The sequence below is a fragment of the Carica papaya genome, chromosome 3, assembly GCF_054855325.1.
Source record: "Carica papaya isolate Zhongbai chromosome 3, ASM5485532v1, whole genome shotgun sequence".
In the NCBI taxonomy this organism is placed as follows: domain Eukaryota; kingdom Viridiplantae; phylum Streptophyta; class Magnoliopsida; order Brassicales; family Caricaceae; genus Carica; species Carica papaya.
Window position 1 is genome coordinate 6,564,949 of NC_142311.1, and position 23,383 is coordinate 6,588,331.

At 36.6% G+C, this 23,383-nt stretch overlaps 2 protein-coding genes across 6 annotated transcripts in view; one reads left to right on the forward strand and one right to left on the reverse strand.

Annotated features, from left to right (window-relative positions):
* Positions 1 to 11,914: 11,914 nt before the first annotated feature.
* LOC110813917 (uncharacterized) lies at positions 11,915 to 14,215 on the reverse strand. Its single transcript, XM_022041196.2, has 2 exons — positions 13,220 to 14,215; positions 11,915 to 12,605 (listed from the first exon to the last, which is right to left on the reverse strand). Exons 1-2 carry the CDS (start codon positions 13,851 to 13,853, stop codon positions 12,367 to 12,369), a joined length of 873 nt encoding a protein of 290 aa, XP_021896888.1. The 5' UTR covers positions 13,854 to 14,215; the 3' UTR covers positions 11,915 to 12,366.
* A 3,335-nt stretch (positions 14,216 to 17,550) lies between these two features.
* LOC110813938 (myosin-6-like) overlaps positions 17,551 to 23,383 on the forward strand; it is a 35,013-nt gene continuing 29,180 nt past the window's right edge. For 3 of the 5 annotated variants that reach the window (XM_088215332.1, XM_088215333.1, XM_088215334.1), the window contains exons 1-7: positions 17,553 to 18,065; positions 19,126 to 19,254; positions 19,631 to 19,774; positions 20,045 to 20,190; positions 20,280 to 20,436; positions 20,652 to 20,710; positions 20,821 to 20,980. In XM_088215332.1, coding sequence (XP_088071458.1) covers positions 18,060 to 18,065; positions 19,126 to 19,254; positions 19,631 to 19,774; positions 20,045 to 20,190; positions 20,280 to 20,436; positions 20,652 to 20,710; positions 20,821 to 20,980 — 801 coding nt within the window. In that variant the 5' untranslated portion in view covers positions 17,553 to 18,059. Of the gene's footprint in view, positions 18,066 to 19,125; positions 19,255 to 19,630; positions 19,775 to 20,044; positions 20,191 to 20,279; positions 20,437 to 20,651; positions 20,711 to 20,820; positions 20,981 to 23,383 lie in introns of all 5 variants that reach the window. The other 2 variants (XR_015817657.1, XM_088215336.1) reach the window with 2 other exon arrangements.

A 23,383-nucleotide genomic window follows, 5' to 3' on the forward strand; every position in this document is an offset into this window, starting at 1 on the left:
ACATAATTTTATTACCACTAAACATAGAGATAGAATTGAAACATGTCTCCTTGTCTTGTCTTTCAAAAATCTACTATTGAGAACATAGAAACCACCATCTTATCTGTAACGGCCCCGGAAATAAAAAGGAAATATGTAAATTTATTTTCAATGCGGAAGCGAAATAAAATAGATTATGATTAACATCCCTTATTTTTCTTAGTCTCAATTACTCAATCAACATAAATACGTAAACCAGCAATGGACACCAAATAAGGCAACACAACATCGGGTTCACAATAATTCAAACCATAATAAATGAAATTGTGATTTATGCATACGAAACCATAGAATAAACACATCAAGCACCATATTGCATTTAGACTGTAAAATACATCAAACAGAAACATACCGACAAATACATCAAGTTCGGGCCCCATTAGTTATCTTAATTAATTATACATATCTATAAATTTATAAAATACCATTTAATCATTTATTAAGCTTTAATGTCGTGATAGGAAATAGGGTGAGAGATCCTTACTTGTTTCGGAGTCTGAAATCGGTTTCTCACTGCACCTACGGGCATTCCCTAGATTCCCTGAATTTTTCTCCGAAAACTGAAACACACTTCCGGTATCTACACATATCTCCAAAAAACCCCAAATTAAACCCAGGGCCCTTTCGACCAATTTCAGAATTCCGGCATGGCAGCTCCGTCGTGCTCCAGCGACGGCACCGCCGCCCACGGCGGCGATCAGCCTTAGGTTGACCGTTTTCGGCTGAATTCGGCCAAACTTGCATTGGTTCCTGTGATAAAACACCCCTAGGGCCCTCGGTGGGCAAACAAATTCCAGAAAATCGACACTTACCGGCGGCGAAGCCCCCGGGTACGGCAGCTCCTCCGGCATAAGTTGCGATTTGGTGTTTTACTCCGGTCAACCTGTAGAGAAAAGGACGGTGGTCACAGTGGTATAAAAATTACATCGAAGGAAAACCGGGAAGGGCCTCATCGGAGGCAAAAACTGAAGAAACCTGCGGCGGCGCTGCTGGACTTTAACGATGTTTTTCTGCCAATTGGCTGATGGTTTGGCTCCTATTTGGCCACAGGGAGGTTCAGCATCGAAAAACAAGCCAATTAGAGAAATTTTACCTCGTTTGGCGGCCGAAAAATCCTTTGGTGCGGCGGCGGGTGGCGGCGGCCGGTTCCTACGGTGGCTAGGTCGTCTTCTCCGGCGACGGTTCTGGCGGCTAGGGTTTGGGGTTGGGTGTGGATGCGATTATTTATAACATTTCCCTTTTAATCTAAGCCATCCATCATAATTTAATCTGAGTCATCCGATCGCAATTAAATTGGAAATAAATCTGGGCCGTCTGTGCGTGATGAAATCTGGACTGTCCGCACGCGTGAGATCTGGGCCGTCCATGCGCGCTTTTGATCTGGGTCGTCCGTGCACGCGGGAACGGATCTGGGTCGTCTAATCGCGCGCACGCGGATCGCCCACGTGTCTCCATCCCGCGTGGCTTCCCGCGTCAGTGTCCCTGCCACGCAAAGTGTCCTGATTGGTCGGGGCTGCTGATGTGGCACTAATTTTTAAATTTGCGTTTTGACCCCTGATTTTTGATTTTCTTTTCAAAAACACCCTCATAATGCAAATTTTTACCCATTTTTCCCAAAATCAATTTCAATTAAATCCCAAAAATAACATTTTATTATTATTATTATTTCTATTTATATTAAATTAAATTAAATTAAAACCTTATAAATTAATTATTAAAATAAAATAAAATTAACAAAATTCCAAATTAAAATAAAATAAAATAAAAATAATTAAAGAATTTTTTATTTTTTATTTTTTGGTGTTACAACTCTCCCCCCTTAAAGAAATTTGGTTCTCCAAATTTGCCTCTTACTCTTGGTCGAACAAATGGGGATACTGGGCTTTAAAGTCTGATTCTAACTCCCAAGTAGCCTCCCTTGGCGAGTGGTTCTGCCACACTACCTTTACAAATGATATTTTTCGGTTGCGGAGTATTATGCTCTTTCGGTCCGTGATACCGACTGGTACTTGCTCATAAGATAAGTTCTCTTGGAGTGGAAGCGGTTCATGAGCAAAGATATGAGAGGGGTCCAGGTTGTACTTATGTAACATGGATACATGGAACACATTGTGGACCTTGGAGAGCTCTGGAGGCAGTGCTAGTCTGTAGGCGGCAGTACCAATCCTATCTAAGACTTCATATGGTCCAATAAATCGGGGGTTCAGTTTTTCCCTCCTGCTGAACCTAGTAATTCCTTTGAAATGAGTGACCTTAAGGAACACCCAGTCGCCTTATTCAAACGCTAAATCTCTTCTCCGGGTGTCCGCATAACTTTTCTGCCTGCTCTGAGCCGTATGAATGTTCTTTCTGATTTTAACTATTTTAGACGTGGTCTCCTCCACCAACTCTTCCCGAACAATTTTCTGTCGCCCACTTCTTCCCAACAAATTGGTGATTTGCATGGGCGCCCATATAACGCCTCGTACGGAGCCATGCCAATACTTGCTTGGTAGCTGTTGTTGTAGACAAATTCTATCAGGGGTAGATGGCCGTCCCAATGGTCCCCAGAGTCAAGAACACAAGTTCGGAGCATATCCTCAAGTGTACGGATTGTCCTTTCTGATTGTCCATTCGTCTGAGGATGGAAGGCAGTACTGAGAGATAACTTTGTTCCCATGGCCTGCTGAAAGCTACTCCAAAACCGAGAAGTGAACCTGAGGTCTCTGTCGGATACCACTGTCACTGGAACTCCATGCAATCTTACTATTTTCTGGATATACATTCTTGCCAATTTGTCCAAGGGATCGGTCATCCTGATGGCTAGGAAGTGAGAAGACTTGGTAAGCCGGTCAACAATTACCCAGATGGCGTCATGTCTTGAACGTGCCTTGGGTAATCCCGTTACGAAGTCCATGGCGATATGTTCCCACTTCCACTCTGGGATCGGTAAGGGCTGAAGTAACCCGCCTGGGCGTTGATGCTCTGCTTTGACCTGCTGACATACCAAAAATTTATATACAAAGTCAGATATGTCCCTCTTCATCCCATTCTACCAAAACCGGGGTCGCATGCTTTGGTACATTTTGGTGCTTCCGGGATGCATGGCAAACTTGAAGGTATGGGACTCTATCATGATGTCTCTCTTTAACTCATTGTCGTCTGAGACACACACTCTGTTCTGGAACCGGAGTAACCCATCGGCAGAGATTCAGAATTCTGAGCTTGCTCCCCGTTCTGCATCACTCTTGCGGGCTACTAGGGCGGAGTCGACTGACTGGGCTTCCCTTATTCTCTGTATTAACTCGGGCTGGACGGTCAGACGGCCCAAACATGCGACTCTCTTCAGGTCCTGAAGCTTAACTTGTTATGTGGCCCCAATTTGCATGCGTTCTGAAACCATTAAATGGGCTAAGATACCTGCACTTTTCCTGCTGAGGGCATCTGCCACCACGTTGCCCTTACCCGAATGATACAAGATATCACAATCATAGTCTTTGAGGAGTTCCATCCACCTTCTCTGACGCATGTTGAGATCCTTTTGAGTGAATATGTGCTTCAGACTTTTATGATCGGTATAGATTTGGAAGGTCTCTCCGTATAAATAATTGTGTCAGGTTTTTAAGGTGTGTATGATTTCGGCAAGTTCCAAGTCACAGGTGGGTTAATTCTTCTCATGATTCTTTAACTGTCTGGACCCATAGGCTATGACCTTCCTATGCTGCATCAGGACACAACCCAAGCCTAGATAGGAGGCATCACTATTAACTGTATATCCCCCCGATCCACTCGGTAAAGCCAGTACGGGTGCAGTGGTCAGCTGCTCCTTTAATTCTGAAAAACTTCTCTCACAGTTCTCATTCCACTCAAACTTGGCATTCTTCTTTGTGAGCCGGGTTAGGGGAGCCGCTAGACTAGAGAATCCTTCAACGAACCTGCGGTAATAACCTCCTATTCCCAGGAAGCTACGGATCTCCTTAACTGATGTCAACTTTTCCCAGCCAAGTACCGCTTCAACCTTTCCGGGATTCACTGATACTCCTTCCTTCGATATGATGTGTCTTAGGAATGCAGTCTCCTCAAGCCAGAATTCACACTTACTCAACTTTGCATATAGCTTTTTCTTTCTGAGGACCTGCAAAACTTGGGCTAGATGGTGAGCATGCTCTTCTCTGCTTTTTGAGTATACCAAGATGTCATTGATGAACACAATAATAAATTAATCCAAGAATTCTCTGAAGACCCTGTTCATCAGATCCATAAAGATGGGCGGGGCGTTGGTTAGCCTAAATGGCATGACTAGGAACTCATAGTGTCCGTACCTGGTTCGAAAGGCCGTTTTGGGGATGTCTTCTGTTCTTATTTTCACCTGATGGTAACCTGATCGCAGGTCTATTTTGGAGAAGACCTGCGCAACCTGCAGCTGATCGAAGAGGTCGTCAATTCTGGGAATGAGATATTTGTTCTTGATTGTGACCTCGTTCAATCCTCTGTAATCAATACACAGTCTCAACGTTCCATCTCTCTTTCTGGCAAACGTGACTCCGGCACCCCAAGGAGACACACTGTGTCTAATAAAACCACTGTCTTGCAATTCAGTGATCTGTTTCCTCAGTTTTTCCATCTCAACGCGGCTCATGCAGTAAGGAGCAACCGAAATGGGCTGGGTGCCTGGTTGTAGGTCTATAGTGAACTCAACTTCCCTGTCCACTGGCAGTCCAGGCAGTTCGTCCGGAAACACATCTGGAAAGTCTCAAACTACCAGAATCTCTTGGATACAAATTTCCTTCTTGGGCTTACCTAGTTAGAAAAAATAGCAAGGTTAAAATACTTGAAAATTAAGAAAACTTGCCATCAAGGAATAAGTATCAAATGATTTTATTAATTTGTAAATGGCTCCTCATTAGAAGGATTGAATACAATCTTCTTGTTAAAGCATTCTATCGTGGCGTGATACGCTGCTAGCCAATCCATCCCTAAAATTATATCAAAATCCCCCGTGTCTAACCCTATTAAGTCTATACTCAGTTTTTTATTTGCTATCTCCACGGCACAAGCCCTGTAGACAACTTTCCCTAATAGTGTTTCACTCCAGCAGTAGACATAAACAATATTGAATTAAGTTTATCAGGTGATACATTAAGTTTGGATGCAAAAACATGTGAAACAAATGAATGCGATGCACCAGTGTCAAATAAAACATGAGCAATATGGTCACAGATAGTGTACATACCCTGTACCATATCCGGGTCGACGTCGGCATCCTGCTGTGTGAGGTTGTAAACTCTGCCCTGAAAAGGAGGTATTCCTTGGTTCTGGTTCCTCGGGCACTCTCTCGCATAGTACTGGGCACTACCACATATGCGATAGGTGTTGTTGAGGCGACAGCATGGTCAGTCCCCGTGATCCCTGCCGCGGTGCTGACAAATCTTGCCACGTGCTGCTCCTGGAGCCTGTGGGGGAGCTTGGATCGCCGGTCTGGACCTCTTAATTTGTTAGACAGGCGCAGTAGGTGCTGGTCTACAGGGTGGAGCTGAGAGTATGTGACTCCCTGATGATTGGGAAAGGGTGTTGAAACTCCTTTCCACGATCTGCGCCTTTGCCAGAACGGCTGAATATGTCTTGAGCTCTAGTACCAACAAGTGCCGCTTGATCTCTGGGCGGAGGCCCCACTGGAACCTCATGGCCTTTCTGCCCTCATCCATCAATGTCTCAGGGGAGTATCAGCCCAGCTCTAGGAACTTACGAGCATACTCCGACACTGTCATGTTTCCCTGGACCAGCTGAATAAACTCCGTCTCCTTTAAATGTCGGATGTGTTCGGGGAGGTACTCAGCATGAAAGGCTGCTAGGAACTGCTCCCAAGTGACAGACGTAGGCAGAGTGGTCTGCTTGAGCTCCCACCAACGATCTACTTCCCCCACCAGCATGTAGGAAGCAAGAGTAACCCTCTGCTCAGGAACCACTCCTAAGGTCTTGAAAGCCTTCTCTATCTCCGCCAACCAGTACTGGGCATCTTCGAAAGAGGACTCCCCTGCAAAAGTGGAAGGGTTTAGTCTCCTGTACCTCTTTACGTAGCCCGGGTCAATCAGGGAAGGAGCTGGTCCCGTGGAAGAGGGACTGGGCCGGACTGAGGATAGACTGGGGGGCCCTGTGGTGGCACCTGCTGATATAGTGGGGGCACCGGATTATACTGTGGTGGTGCTGGACAATACTGGCTGAGGCACCGGATTATACTGCGGCGGTGGTGCCGGGTGGTACTGTGGAGGAGTAGGCTCTTGTCGAGGTGGCTCGGGATCCGCTCGTTGCAACGGTGGCTCAAACTGTGGTAGTAGAGGAGGGTTGGGTAATTCCCTTCTCTCCTCTCGACCTTGCTGAGGAGCAATGATCCTTTCGAGCATCTCAAATATTCTGTCAACATCTTTCCGAAGCGAATCATCCCGGGCTGCTCGGTTTAGTGGGGGTCTCCCTCTCCTCATCTCTCTGCACCTGCATTTCACAAGGAATGGTTGAGTAATAATTCTCAGTTTGGTATTCTTCTAAGTATTATTGTGTAAGGGACGGGTCCAAGGAACGAGACTCTGATACCAACTGTAACGACCCTGGAAATAAAAAAGAAATGTGTAAATTTATTTTAAGTGCGGAAGCGAAATAAAATAGATTATTATTAACATCCCTTATTTTTCTTAGTCTCAATTACCCAATCAACATAAATACGTAAACCAACAATAGACACCAAATAAGGCAACACAACATCGGGTTCACAATAATTCAAACCATAATAAATGAAACCGTGATTCATACATATGAAACCATAGAATAAACACATCAAGCACCATATTACATTTAGATTGTAAAATACATCAAACAAAAACAAACCGACAAATATATCAGGTTTGGACCCCATTAGCAATCTTAATTAATTATATATATCTATAAATTCATAAAATACTGTTTAATCATTTATTAAGTTTTAATGCCGTGATAGGAAATAGGGTGAGAAATCCTTACTTGTTTCGGAGTCTGAAATCAGGTTCTCACTGCGCCTACGGGCAGTCCCTAGATTCCCTTAATTTTTTTCCAGAAACTGAAACACACTTCAGGTACACACGTCCCCAAAAAATTCTAAATCAGACCCAGGGCCCTTTCGGCCAATTTCAGAATTCTGACACGGCGGCTCCACCGTGCTCTGGCGACGGCATCGCCGCCCACGGTGGCGATCTGCCTCGAGTTGGCCATTTCCGACCGTTTTGGCTGAATTCAGCCAAACTTGCATTAGTTCCTATGATAAAACACTCATAGGGCCCTCGGTGGGCCAAAAAATTCCAAAAAACTGAGACTTACTAGCGGCGAAGCTCTCGAGTACGGCGGCTCCTCCAGCACGAGTTGTGATTTGGTGTTTTGCTCCGGTCAACCTGTAGAGAAAAAGACGGTGATCACAATGGTATAAAAATTACATCGAACGAAAATTGGGAAATGCCTCATCGGAGGCAAAAATCGAAGAAACCTGCGGCGACGCTGCTGGACTTCAGCGGTGTTTTCTGGCCAATTGGCTGGTGGTTTGGCTCTGATTTGGCCACAGGGAGGTTCAGTATCGAAAAATGAGCCAATGGGAAAAGTTTTACCTCGTTTGGCAGCCGGAAAATCCTCTGGTGCGGCGACGGGTGGCGGTGGCCGGTTCCTCCGGTGGCTGGGTTGTCTTCTCCGGCGACGGTTCTAGCGGCTAGGGTTTGGGGTTGGGTGTGGATGCGATTATTTATAATCTTCCTCTTTTAATCTGAGTCGTCCATCATGATTTAATCTGGGCTGTCCGATCGCGATTAAATTAGAAATAAATCTGGGCTGTCCATCGCGATGCGATCTGGACCGTTTGTGCGTGATCAAATCTGAACCGTCTGCACGCGTGAAATCTGCGCCGTCCATGCGCATTTTTGATATGGGCCGTCCGTGCGCGCAGGAACGGATCTGGGCCGTCCAATCGCGCGCATGCGGATCGCCTACGTGTCTCCGTCCCGCGTGGCTTCCCACGTCAGTGTCCCTGCCACGCGGCGTGTCCTGATTGGCCGGGGCTGCTGACCGGGCTGCTGATGCGGCTGCTGATGTGGTGCTATTTTTCTAAATTACATTTTGACCCCCGATTTTCGATTTTCTTTTCAAAAACACCCCCATAATCCAAATTTTCACCCATTTTTTCCAAAATCAATTTCAATTAAATGCCAAAAATAATTTTACCCCATTTTATTATTATTATTATTTTTATTTCTATTAAATTAAATTAAATTAAATTAAAACTTTATAAATTAATTATTAAAATAAAATAAAATAAACAAAATTCCAAATTAAATTAAAATAAAAATAAAATAATAATTTTTTTTTTTTGGGTGTCACATTATCTAACACCTCCAATCATCTTCCCCAGGGTTAAATCCTGAAATTCATAATGAGAGAACTGAAAATTAATTTGACAATTATAATTAAGGGTTAATTTACTAACGGACAACAAGTTATATGACAATTTTTGAATATGAAGAATTTTTACTAGAATTAACAAAGAAGAGATAGAGACGGTCCGTTTTCCAGCAATCGAGGCAAGTGAACAATTTGTAATTTTTACATTTTGGTTCTCTGCACATAGTGAGTATGAAGATAAAAAATGCGAAGAACCTGTTTTATAGTTGGTGGCTCCCGAATTTAATATTCAAGAGCTGTTAGAATTTGAACAAATAAAGATGATAGAAAAAAGATTATCTGACTATATTAAAGAATAATAAGGAGTAGAATGAAATTGAAACATTTTGTAAAGATGTTCTATCTAGAGAAAATTTTTATTCCAAATAAGGGCTGCCCGCTTGGAGAGCACGACTGTCTTCCCCTGACGTAGTGTTGCTGTCTGGTTTCTTTTTTAAATTTGCTAGTATTCCATGCAATTTTCAACAAGTTTCCCAAGTATGCCAAGGTTTATTGCAATGATCACACCATGACCACTGTTTTCCCCCACGCCTTTCAATATCTGAATCAGTACCACAAGCTATAAGTGCTTATCATTCACCAATTTTTTTAGACTCATAATTGCTTTTTAGCATCACCTTTCACCGAACTTCTTTCTGTCGTACCTTTGCAAACACTTCTCTTATTATTGGCAAGAGTTTTCTTCCAAGTATGCAACCTCTAACCTCATCTAATTCTTTATTTAAGCCAGTTAGAAAAACAAACACACGATTTTTTTTCAATTTTCTTCCTATATCGAGCACCATCAATACGATTTTCCCAAGATTCATCTTCAAACATATCCAATTCTTGCCATATTGTTATCATATTATTATAATAGGTTGTCACCTTACAATCATCTTGTTACAGTTTTTACATTCGAGTATTTAGCTCATAAAGTTGCGAATGATTATGTAGATTCGACTAGGTCTCGCAAACTGCATCCCGTACCTCTTTCACTATTAGCAGAAATATAGAAAGCTTTCTGATTCCTAGTTCCATGAAATTGATTAACCATGCAATCACTATTGAATTTTTTGAGCGCATTGTTGGTATTTAGGATCACTTGAATCGGATTTGGTGACCTCACCATTCAAATAACCTAGTTTTCCTTTTCCGTCAATTGTCAACTACACAGGTTGAGACGACTCAAGTTAGTTTTTTCCATCTAATTTGTGAATGGTAATCTGAAATGAATTTTTAATGAGGGAGACAACTGAAGGTGTAGATGAGATAACCAACGATGACTGAGAACTAGTCCCTGTCGAAATAGTACCACGTGTCTTTTGGAGGTGGTGTTCCAAAACCAACCATGGCTACTTTGTAATTGATAATCAAGCCCTAGAGCTCTGATACCACGTGAAAAAAAATTGATAGAGAAAGAAAAGTAGTAAAAAACCATTTCTCTTATTTTCTGATTATGACAAATTACAGATATGTGGAGAGAAAAAATATATAAAATCAGACTAATAATAAATCTCATGAAATTTGGGATTTATTCTAATCTTATGGAATCTATGATTTATTTTAAACTTTCATATTTTAGAAATAAATCCTAACTTTCCGAACTTATCTCTACCGACACATCCAAAAGCACATTTAGCTACATTTCAAAAAGATATTTTCAAATTTCTTTATCTCTAAAAGTTAGTTTTTCCTTCACATTTAAATACACTTCTTCTACATCATTTAGAGGTAGAAGAAAGGACTTTACACATTATTTACGAGATTATTTGAAGAAAGGTTCTCATCTTTATTATTTCTTAATTTCTGATTCATCTAATACGCTTTTACTTGTTTATTTATTGTTTGAGAAGGATTCTTTAAGTAGTCTTTTAAAGCTTTTTTGGGTTCTAAAATATTGTTTTATCTACAACTTCTGAAAAATTATTGGAAGAAATTAAGTGAAAAGTTCTTTTCTTTTTTTTTTTAATTCTCAAGCGTTTTTTATCTGTATATTAATTCCTTCGTAAGGATTATTTGAAAAATCATTTCAATAACTTTTTTGGGTTCTTATCATTAACTTCATGCATAACTTTTGAAACCTGTAAAGAATTATTTTGAAAGAATCAAGACAAAATGTTAATCTCTTTTTCTTGAACATTGATTGAGTCCTAAGTTTTGAGTCGTAAATCAACTCTTTGTGAGAGAATTATCTATAATTTCGTTTTTGATTTGCTTGAGTATTATAAGATATGAGTAGTTATTCCTCTTGGTGGTCAAGTGTTAGGAAGAGCACTTGAAAGGTAGAATTTGACAACTTATAAAAAAGTGTTGAAGTATAATGAAACTCTTTAGTAGATAACTTGAGAAGAGGACATAGGCGCAAGTAGGGATCAAACTTTTGTAAAACGAGTTTGCTTTCTCTCTCTCTCTTACACTTGCGTTTACTTTTACTATAGCTTCCTTAATTGTTTGAGATTGACAATGTTTGTTAATATTTATTACTTGAACTTTCAATATTTGCTAGTTCAACAAATTGCTTGGAGTTTGTATTTTTTCTAGCACACTAATTACTTGAGGTACATGTATATTCTAATTAACTTTAATTGCTTGAGAATTATCTTCTTGTATGGTGTTGTTGGGAAATTGACTAAAAAGATAAAAGTTTCAAAAACCCAATTCATCCCTTTTCTTGGGTTACCGTGGGATTTGGACCAACAGAGATGAAATATAGAAGTTGACTAAATGAGATAGATCGAAGAGAATAACAATTTTCCTCAAAGAAAAAAAGAAAAAGAAACAACAACAACTTGAAGAACAAACACAAGGAGAGCCAATAGTGAATAAAATCCCAGCGAAGGAATTATTTATATTTATCTTCTAATTTTCTGTTTGGTAGGTACTAGTCTTTGTATAAGCATTAGTTACAACGAATAAGAGAAATTGTAAAAGAGAATATCTTAAAAATTATAGTTCCTAAAATATTTTCTACTTCAAAGGAAATTAAAATATTTTAATACATAAATAAACTTAAATAATTTAAATAACTTAAGATACAAAATAATAATAATAATCATAATTACAAAAGATTTCTTTAATAGAAAATTCGTTTCAAAACTAGGATCTTTCTACTCTGCGCCATCATTGGTTTGAAATTAAGCAAACTAAACTTTTATAGTTCTATTAACTGAATGAAAGCTAGACTTATTGTCGAAGTGTACTCCCAATGCCATGGAATTTATTTCAGTGATATCTTTGCACTAGTAGTAGGTATGTGACATTGAGATTAATCATTTAGTTTCGCAGCACAAAAAGGTCGGGCAAATTCACCAATTTGACGTCAAGCGAAACTTTATGAATGAGCTTAAACTCTAAGTTGGTTTAACATTCTATTCATTTGGTTGTTCTTTTTAAATATGTAGGGAAGTATTCAGGTTAGAATTAAAATTAATCACTTCCAAAAATATGTGGAATATGTTTAGTTTATTAATAGATAAACAAAGAAACCACTAGCTGCTAAAACCAATCTCTTTAATCTGGATTCCGCAGATTTAAGCTAAACATACCCTTTTTTCATGGTAGAATTTGCGCTCCAGTTCTAATTTCACCAAACTCATACAAATTCTTACCAAACCAAAATACAGATCTGTTTGGCTCATTGTTAACCCTAGCAAAACCTAAGAGGCTTCTTTCAATAGTAATGGTCTTAGGAAGTAGCCACAAGGGTTAGACCCTTACCCATTTTCTTTTTCTGCTTCAATAAATTTTTCTCAAGAACATTTTAATGCAATCACGGTTTATTTAGATATGATTCCGCATTTAGCATTTTCCTTAAAAGATGAATGACAGAATGTATATGCATGTATAATATAGTTACTTAATAAACTTAAATTGTTATTTAATTAGACGGCTGGGGTTTCAAAGAAAATACTGGTGGAGACTCTTTGAAGGATGGGATGTTGTAGTCTTCTTGTTGTTGCTCATGATTCGCAGACTCTGTCTCAGGATGTCAATCTCTCTTGCCTTCTTGAATTCTTCACGATCCATAGTAACTATTCTAGCCTTTAGCATTTCTATGGTTTCTTCTTTCGCCTTCACTTCCTTCCTCAGTTCTTCAATTATCTCTTCTTCTTCAGCTCTCCAGTACAAGCTGTCTCCTGAACATACAGTGGCACAGACAAACCATTCAACAAGTGCTTTTTATTGTTTGTTTGCCTCAAAATATTGTAATTTATCTAAACATGTTAAATTCTTACATAATAATGTAAACCTGTCTATTTTGTCATGGCACTGCAGTAAATCACACAAATAAAGGAAAATGATTCTGTATTACATAGGAGACTAAGTATTAGGAAGATATTTTTTTGCATAAAAAAAAATTAATGTCAGGATATTTTTCAAAATGAGACATTTTTTTGGTTGTTGTTCTGTTCTTAACAAAAAAGTATACAGAGGTAAGGTGGCCCATCCATGATTTCTGGAGTTTTGGTAATGTCATATTCAGACAGGTAATGCTAAATTTGCACAGGAGACAAAGTCATGTATTTCTTAGGAGTTCCGGTACTGAAGCATGAATTGCAGAATTTGTATGCAAAACTGAAATCCAATCGTGCTCAACTAGTGAAGCTGGAGTAAAAAAAAAAAATCTTTGCTATATGTATAAATAGCTAGTATCAATATGCTGTAACAGCAGCAAAATAAACTGAAGCATCATGTGCATATGTATACACATATATGTTAGAGACATAGAGAGAGAGAGAGAGATGATCACCATTTGTTCTCTGAATTAGATCATCAAGCTCAGTTTTGATGGCAAGATAGAGCTGCTTCCACTTCTCCACGGCCTCATCTCTCCTTGCTCTTTCCTCTCTCATTTGCTCCACCAAGAAACTACTCCCCATTATGAATTCTGGCCAGTAATCTTTTTCTTCAGTACTCCATTTCTGACTATCTCCATTATTGATTAATAACCCATCTTTAGTTAATACCCCAGCTCTCATTTTCTCTTCCTTCTCTTCCACCATCTTCCCCAATCTCTTCACCTCCTCTTTCAGCTTCTTCCTCTCCCTCTTCCACTCTGCTTCTTTTATCGCAAACACCATCACTTCCCTCTCGTAACCCCTCCTCTCCTCCTCTCTCTCCCACATCATCTCGTCAATTTCCTCCTGCAACATTATCATCTTCTCCTTTGACCTAATCTCGCTACTGCAAGACTTGTTATGACTATCATCATAATAATCATGATCACCCTTTCTCTTGCTTGCAAAACCACCCATTTTATCCCCACCCTGTTTCTTGCCTTTTTTCCTCACCAAATAATTGTTTGATCTCTCCTTGTTGATGGGTAACAAAAGAGGGACAGAGACTTGGTGGGGTTTACAAGAAGCGCAGCCTGTGAATGACATAAATTCCTTGCAGATGATGCAGAGGCTCCTTCATCAATGGAGAGCACTAATTATTAGGCCCTGGTCAATATGGCTATAAACCCACAAACAATTGCTAGTATATACACACGCTCATGTACGTCAAACAAACTAGGAGCAACTACATACATGTATATGTGAGTGTATAGCTAGCTTGAATTATTGATGGGGAAGCATAAAAACAAAAAAGAGACTCGTGAAGTGAACTATGGGTGTCTGTTCGAACATACACGACATTTAATATGAAACTGTAAATGGAGAAGGATCAGATTAGATATGATGGCTGCTCACATGCAACATTTCTGGAACATGGATTTCACAATCTACTTATTCCGCTAGAATATTATGGTGGGCTTCCTGTGGTCCTACATTCTTTTGTAAACCACATTTGTGTTTTTGAGCTTTCCCCACCTCGGATTTGACTAGATTCTTAATATTATATTTTCCCATACAAAACTAAACTAGTTAACTACAACAATATTGTTTCATTATATATATCCATCAATTTTTCCCCCAGATATTCTCTTCTTTTCTCAAAAAGAAGAAAAGGGGGTGGATAAGTTGGCTGAAATCCATGAAGAATTCTTTTGAATCAATCTGGAGTTTTAATTACTTTAGTTATGGTGTTCTTGAGGGCATTTTCTCTCTCTTTCCATCGTCCATTACATCATTCACAAATGCGTTTTACCAGCAGATAAAAACAAGGAGACAATGTCCACAAATAATAGTCAAATCCATCAGTTTATGCTTGTATCTTTTTGAATTTTTAATCCGTTCTTTAACATGACTGACATAAGGAACATAACTTTTTGACAAATTTAGCCGGAGAGAAGAACAGAGTTCAGTTCTTATGTATTATTATTTCTTTCCACCTAGCTAGTTTTCCACCATGTACTGACTATATTATATATAGGGAATTGAAATATATATATATATATATATATATATTTTGGTTTCTTTGTACATATATGTGTACTACTAGGTAGCTTGCTTGTCCACATTAGCGCATCAGTATTCCAGGATAGAGTCTGGCAAATCTGGGATGGATCGGCATCTTCACTTACAAAGTGATACATTGTACATATTATACGTACGCACGTATGTATGTATGTATATATGACAAAGTATCATTATCATCAATAAAGATCGTTATAATTATAAGTTTGACAAAATTTGGCAACTGTTTACTGCTCATTCACATGGTTATGATGTGAATAGAGGTCTGTAGGGTAGGTTAGCAAACAAAAACTTGAGGGTCTTATCATCCAAATTGGCTTCTAGTTTTGCAGAGTTCGAAGTTTGCAGCGGAGTGTAATTACATGCATACAAAGACATTTATGGCGATGGTTCTTGGGATTCCCTGGCTGACAAGGACTCGTAGTTAATACTCTTGAGTCTACTCAATGTACACATATGTGTGTGTATGTGTATGTGTATGTGTATGTGTATGTATTTGTATGTGTATATATATATATATATATATAGAAGAGAAGCACATTGCACAAGGATGGCATGCATTATCATATAATGGTTGAGAGCGCTCGTACGCACATGTAGGTCCATGACTCATTTATTTTGTCAACCCATCTTATCTACCCCTTATAACCTTACCCACACAATACGGCTATCTTACTTTCACCCAATACTATTCTCCTATTCTCCTATTCTTTCTTCTTTCTTCCTTCTTTTCTTAATAATTAGAAGACACAGAACACTCTTTAAGCCTTCTGTTAGAAAAAGAAAATATGTTCTTTCTCTGGATTTCAGGGGTGAAATTTCTTGGATTTAATCTGATGGTTGTAGAATTAAACAAAACGAAGTTGTTTTTATAGATTTTAACAATTCAATATGTACATGTTAGTAAATACTATCTATATTTTCAATTTTACAGTTTTATTCATGCAGTGGTTATCTCAATTTTCATTCATTTTGAAAATTTGAACTTTGACTTTTGTGGGCTTTAGAACAGAGGGGTTAGAAACAGGGATCTCTTTAACTATAGTTTTCTGGGTATTAGGATAGAAACCTGCTGGGCTATTGTGAAAGTCTGCAACCATCAAACTTCTACATGATCCAAAGTTGTTGAAACAAGAGTTGAAACCCATTTGAAAATCTAATAAAACAAGATACATGCATATATATATATATATATATATGTGTGTGTGTGTGTGTGTAGAGGTTTATATGAGTAGCAAGAACAAAAATAACATGAGAATTTTCGACTTCTTCTGTTGAAACGTTTAGAGAGAAAAAGTTCTTTTTTTTTTTTTGTTTCGTTAAATCTTACATGTTACTCGATATATATATATATATATATATGTGTGTGTGTGTGTGTTAAAAGATTTCAAATTTTTATTTTTTTTTAAAAAATGATTTTTATTATATGTTTTTTGATTTTGGAGATATTCACAACCGGGTATATTAGATTTAGGACAATTTATTATTATCCTCTTTTAATTATATATTTGTCACATTATAATTAAGTTTGTAAAAAAAAATTTATTACAATTTGCTATTAAAGTTTATAAAATTATTTAAATTCATATTTTTTCATATAAATATGACAATTTTATTAGAAATAACAGAAATTCTTTCTTAGTTTATCCAATGAATTTATAAATTATAATAAGTAAAACTTAATAAATAATTTTTCGTATTTAAGTAATACATATAATCATAATAACAAAGATTAAGAAATAAGAATTACTTTCTCTTAGTTAGTGACTAGTTGCATTGTTAATAATCATATCACGTGTCACTAATTTTATACACGCTGATATTATATGATTAATTAAATTTTTATGATAAATATTTTAATTAATATTTAAATTATTTTAGAAAATAGAGAAAAAAAGAAAAGAAATAACTCTTTTTATAAAGTTTATAATAATTAGTATTTGGTGTTCATCAAGAAATAATAGTATTATTAGACTTAAATACAATTTTGTTCTTTTTATTTGATTTAATCCCTACCTCAATATTTTGTTAAATTAATTTCTATATTTTAAAAAAATATCTGAATTATTCTTTTTTCTATTGGATACACAAAAAATATATAATTAATTAAATTTTTATATACGTAATATTTAATTTAAATTAAAAAATTAAAAAATAATTCTTTCTGAAAAAAATTATTAAAAAATAGTATTTGGTGTTGATTGAGAAATAATAGTGTTATTAATATATAACTTGAATATCTTTTTAAAATTAAATTTTTTTGTTAAATACTTATCTAATTACTTATATTGAATTAAATAATAACACATAATGTTTGTAAAAATACTGACATATAATTTCATGAATTTGCCTAAATTTTGTTTAGTTATTTTAATTTTGAAAGAAACCATTTTTTTTAATAAAAATATCATATACTAACTACTACCAAAATTAATAATTTAAATTAAACAAAACTAACAAATAGAAATTTGTGTTTAATATAATCTAATATTAAAAAATATGTACAAATTAAGAACCCAAATAACTTTTTTTAAAAAAATATATAAAGTAATATATAAAAATTTTACACATGGCACGAAGTAATTGTTTTTTTTTTTTTTTTAAGAATAATAAGAAATTTCTTTTTAATAAATGCAACAGTTGCAACTCCATGGTATTTTTGCATATACTCCACAAAATGAGGGGTAATTTAGGAATTAAGCACAACGATCTTAGAGTTTACGCGTTCACGTTGTTTTTGCCTGCAACCGGAAAAACGAATTCCAAACGAGGGAGAGAGAAAAGTCCAGGAAACTGAAAGCGCGAGAACATTCAAGAGAAAATAGTTGCGGAGGAGTGGTGTTGTTAGGTTTGGTTTTCTCATCGCCAGAGTATGGTGGTTCCATGTCCCCCATTGTAGTGAGCTATCTATCCTCTGCGTGAGCATTTTCACCTCCCTCGCCCGTGCATAATTTCGATTGAAAACAATTATCTACAGCCGTAAAGAGATACGAAGGATCATTACAGTCACCGTTTACACAGAGAGAGGGAAAAAGAAGGGAGAAGGTTGGAGCTTTAATATCATTTGAGTTAGGGCGTATTGGATCTTTTTATTGCGACGTTTCCTTTGGTTAGATTTGAAGAAATCGATAATGGATTCGTTGGTATTGGCATTGGCTCGTGGCTGGTTGTAGACGGAGCCTAGGGCTTATTGCCGCTACCTTGGATCCAAATCTGATAAAATTTGGCTGGATGATGGTAGGAGTCCCTGTTTCCGATTTTGATTGTCATGCATTTTTTCCCGTTTTTCTAGTTTCGGATTTTGTGTTATTACATTTTATTATTGGAACCTTGTTCTTCAAATATGTCAGAGCTTACTGCATCAATCAACGTTCAGTTTTAGTTTTCATATATAAAATAACATTTTATATGACGCTAGCTTATTAGTTTGGCGAGCTAGAGAAGATAATTATTACATTTTTTTAGTTTTCATTTATAACATGCTTTAAACATTAGAGAATTCACGTTAGTTCCGATAGAAAGTAAGAAATTCTAGATTTAGTAATCTTAATTTTCTCTCTTTCATTTGTAGTAATATGGGAACGTTCAGTTTTTTAAAAGTTGGATGCATTGTTAAGGGAACATTCAGTTTTTTAGAATTTTATTTCTGTTGAAATGATTATAAAATAGTTTACGAGCCAGCTGCATTTTTATTTATTTTCTTTTAGAATGTGAAATATAAACTTTGGGACAATGGTGAAAATGTATTCTGCAGCTTTTCTGAGAGGTAAACTACTAACACTTACTGCCAAGTGCAAACTAATACTAAGAATGATTCTACTTTTCTTTTTCATTTCTGGTAAAATTCTTAGGTTCTGATAGAAAAGTAATTATACTTTCCTTCTTATTGTTCTAGAAATAGAGGAGAAGATACTTAAAAGTGGAAAGTTCATTGCCCTCCGGTTTACTTGAGGAAAAACTGTGCTGATGTTAATTTCTTTTTCCTTTGAGTTATGTAGTGAAATTTTTAGGAAACCAAATTTTATAATGTTCATTTACGAAATACTTTGTAATAGGCATACAATGATGATTGGCCTTTAGATTTTCCTAATCAAATCTAACATGTTTCATAAGAATGCTGAGGGGAGAAGCATTTTTAACCTAGTGGTTGGAGTCAATCTGATATACATTGCTACTACGCTAATATATAACGTATATCTATACCTACAGACGGACAACCCATTTTTTTATTCACATCCTATGTTTAACATGGAGACTCAAGCTACTTTGACTTCATAAAGGATGATTCAATTTGCAGGCGGCTCCGGTCAAACTAGTGGTTGGATCTCTAGTTTGGGTTGATGATCCAGAAGAAACTTGGATTGATGGGGAAGTCCAAGAAGTTAATGGTGAAGAAGTAACAATAAATTGTTCATCAGGGAAGTCTGTGAGTGCTTCTTTTGACAATTCTCTTTTACATTTACAACATGTAATGGAGACTATTTTTCTATCAAGACTATTGAACTTCTACAACTTGGTTACTGAGCAAAAGAGGGGATATTCCCTGCAAAGTTAGAACCGCTATCAAGTAATTTGATGGGCTGTGGCTTGAATGGTTCTTTTGGGGTTGATGTTTCGTAAATACTGGTTTCTAAATTTTCTTCTTTTGTTCAGTGTCACTTTGTATCCAAGAAAAGTATTATTTTCACTTAATAATTTTCTATGGAGAGTCTGTTTTAGTTGTATAATGTTGGTTGTTTATTTATAAAATTTGGTGCTTACTTTCTATTCATCGGCATGTATCTTTTTTTTCTTAACTTTAGGTTGTTGCCAAGACATCTGATGTCCATCCAAAGGATCCTGAATTTCCTGAAGGCGGTGTGGATGACATGACAAAGCTTGCATATTTACATGAACCAGGAGTCCTGCATAATTTAAAATGTCGATATGATACAAATGAAATATATGTGAGTATATGCTGTACAATTCATGACCATCTTCTTATTTCTAACTTATTGTTTTAGTAGATATAATTTATACATGTCAGGTGTTAATTATGCTATCTATTTCACGCCATTTTGGCATAATTTTGAATGTTTTTTTCTCCTTTTGTAAGAGCCATGGTAGAGCCTTCTTTTTCCAATCTCTAATCTACATTGAATTCTATGGTGCTCAAGTCACTTGAAATTTTGTGTTCTTAGTCAACTTTGAGCTAAAAGTTCTTATGTTGATGCCAGACTTACACAGGGAATATATTGATTGCTGTAAATCCTTTTCAAAGGCTACCACATTTATATGGTAATGATGTAATGGGCAAATATAAAGGGGCAGCCTTTGCTGAGTTGAGCCCGCATCCCTTTGCTCTTGCAGATTCCGCATACAGGTAAATATTTTCAGATGACTATCGGTTTCATTCGCAGGTGTTGCAGGTTTCTATAGTGTCTCACAATCATTTAACAATTTCTCCTGCAGATTAATGATCAATGAGGGAATAAGCCAGTCAATTTTGGTGAGTGGGGAAAGCGGAGCTGGTAAAACAGAGAGTACTAAGATGCTTATGCATTTTCTTGCTTACATGGGAGGGAGAGCTGGGAATGAGGGGCGATCTGTGGAGCAGCAGGTTTTAGAGGTGCTTAAGTTTTCTTTATACATTACTTTTTTATTCTTAAAAAAAAATTTCTTTTCATCCCTGTCTTACATATTTATTTTTTCATCTTGGTGGAATATCAGTTTCATACTTCAATTGTTGGTTATAAGATGTCATAATTTCTTCTAGAAAATTGAATTAACAGAAATAACCACTCATGTTTATTTCATATTTTCTTCCTTTTTCTTGTTTGGTAGTCTAATCCAGTTCTAGAAGCTTTTGGTAATGCAAAAACTCTCAGAAATAACAATTCAAGGTGGGTACTGATTAGATCCCAAACTTCGTTTCTCCTTCAGTTTTATAGTTTATCTGGAAATCACCTTATTCTATCAAAAATAACACTGAACTTAAGTAATATATTTGCAGTCGTTTTGGTAAGTTTGTGGAGATTCAATTTGATCAAAGTGGGAGAATTTCAGGAGCTGCTATCAGAACTTATTTGCTAGAAAGATCCCGTGTTTGTCAAGTGTCTGATCCAGAGAGAAATTATCATTGCTTTTATATGCTTTGTGCTGCACCAGCAGAGGTATATGAAATTTCTTCTTTAAGTTTATAGAGTGGAGACTTGATCGTCTAAATGAGATGGTGTTGATAATGATTAGCGCAACGATAGATTTCTTCTGTATGACAACCTGCAATTTTGCTTTTTTGTTTTTCTAAAGAACTTGCAGTTATGCTTTGGCTTATTTGTTCATTGCCCTTCCCTAATGCAACCGACATTCTTATTGTAAACATGATGCAAAGACAATGTCAATGATTTTTTTTTTTTAGGTTTATTATGAAAGTGCAAATTTAAAACTGTGTCAAGCAATTAGCATGACATTATTGGTTACAAATATTGTTGGACTAGATGGGTACTATTAGAGTAGCATTACTTGTCCAATTAAATTTATGCTCCACACAATTCATTAGTCAATTAATTCAATTTAAAATGATCTTTGGAGAGGATGGTGTTTTTGCTTCTTTTCAGGCTAAATCACACATTTTTTAGGGTGTTTCTTCCATATGATTTTTTTTAATGAATAAAATGATAAATCGAATATAACTCATTGTGACTATCCAACTAATGTGACTATCCAACTAAGGAAATCTAGTTGTATCATAATGTTCTTCTAATTCAAAAACATGATATGCTTGTTGAGACTAAATGCAACTTAGTCATTGCAGTTTTAACAACAAACTAATGAGCTAAGCGCTCAGTCCTATTGGATTCAATATTATAGGCCAGTCAATGTCAACTCATAATATATCCATAAATAGGAGAGTCTTATATCATCAGTGAAGTTCGAACTCCTAACCTTCAAGTAGATTGTGTTCTTTGTTTTCTGTTTTGCTTTTTTCTCCATCTCTTCATAGAGAATAGCTTCCCCTCCTCCATATTGTAATTTCTTTTTCTACATCTAACAAAGTTCTTTTATTTCTTTTTTTTTTTTTTTGTCTACAGAGTGGAGGCATGAATGTGATTTTCTTGAGCCTCATGCTATCTATTGTCAATAGAAAGTTTTTTTTAATAGGAAGATAGCAAGCTATATTTATGATGTCTTACGTTTGTTAGTGCCTTTGCTGGCTGGTTGCGTAGCATTTGGTCTCTTTTTCATTTTCGTCCTAAATGTTATTTTCGATACACAATAGTCCTTGAACTTTTCAAGTTTTTTCAAAAACAATAACACTGTTGTTTGATAATTCGGTATTAATTTTATTCGTTCACCAGAAACAAATATATAGGAGAGGGTCACAAGAGCAGTGACCCAACAATTTAGGCAAGAATTCTTCTAAGTTGAGTCTCCTAGGAAGGAAAGAAAATTGTACTAATTTTATAGGATCCTAGAATCAAATCCACATCCTCCTTATTTGGCAACTATAATCTAGGACGGTTTTGTTCTATTTCTTCTAATAGATTTTGTGAACCCAAGGCCTCCTTAATCAAGAACCTCTCCATTCTTGGCTGGCCTTGTGTTCACAATTTCTTGGCAATCTTCATGGGTATGTTTTGGTTCAAAACCATGATCTTGCAAAGTTTTGGAGGTAGGTTATGACTCTATAGCTTGATTGTTTTCTCTTGTTCAATCACAAAGTTGGTTGGTCTTCCCTATTTGATGCCAAATCTAGGATTCTTGTTGCTCTCCCTACCCCTGAATGCCAAGTTTTGGGGCATAGTGGTTCCAAAGAATGCCACATCCCTAGAGGTTTAGGACCATCTGTTACTTGCAAATGACATTTGTATTCCTTTTGATTTCGAGTGTATCCAAGATAGAGACATTATACTGATTTAGGCTCAAGTTTACCGCAGTGTTGTGAATGAATATGACAAATGTTGTACACTCAAATATTATTAGTGGAATAGATGAGATAGTTTAGTTATGAGGAACATCATGAATAGCTTTTGTATTGACTTTAGAAAGTTTAGTATGAGGGTATTCTGTTGATAATACCCAAAAACATGAGTTAGTATGACTTTTCCCCAAAAACATGAGTTGTGAATATGAGTGATATGACAACTTCTAGGATGTGACAATTCTTTTTCTCTACAACCTTATTTTGTTCGAGTATACCAATACATGAGCTTCAGTGTGTAATGTCTTGGTTTCTAGATATACTCGAAGACTTTGTTAAAAGTATTCCTTAACATTATCAGTTCTATGAAATTAGATTTCGATCATTGTGTTCAATTTTTGAAATATCTCCTCAACTTTAGATTTTTTTTTCCGTTACATATACTCGTGTGATAACATTATCAGTTCTATGAAATAGGATTTCGATCATTGTGTTCAATTTTTGAAATATCTCCTCAACTTTAGATTTTTTTTTCCGTTAGATATACTCATGTGATTTTAGTGTGATCATCAATAAATAGAACAAACCATCTTGTATTAGTAATATTTTTTTTTTATCTGGAAGGTCCCATACATCAATAAGAATCATTGCGCTT

Bases quoted from the DNA above. Each gene is read 5' to 3' on its own strand.
- LOC110813917 (XM_022041196.2), bottom strand. From the start codon at position 13,853: ATGTCATTCACAGGCTGCGCTTCTTGTAAACCCCACCAAGTCTCTGTC. The intron at 12,606-13,219 runs GTGATCATCTCT...CTGTATGTTCAG, and splicing joins TCTAATTCAGAGAACAAATG to GAGACAGCTTGTACTGGAGA.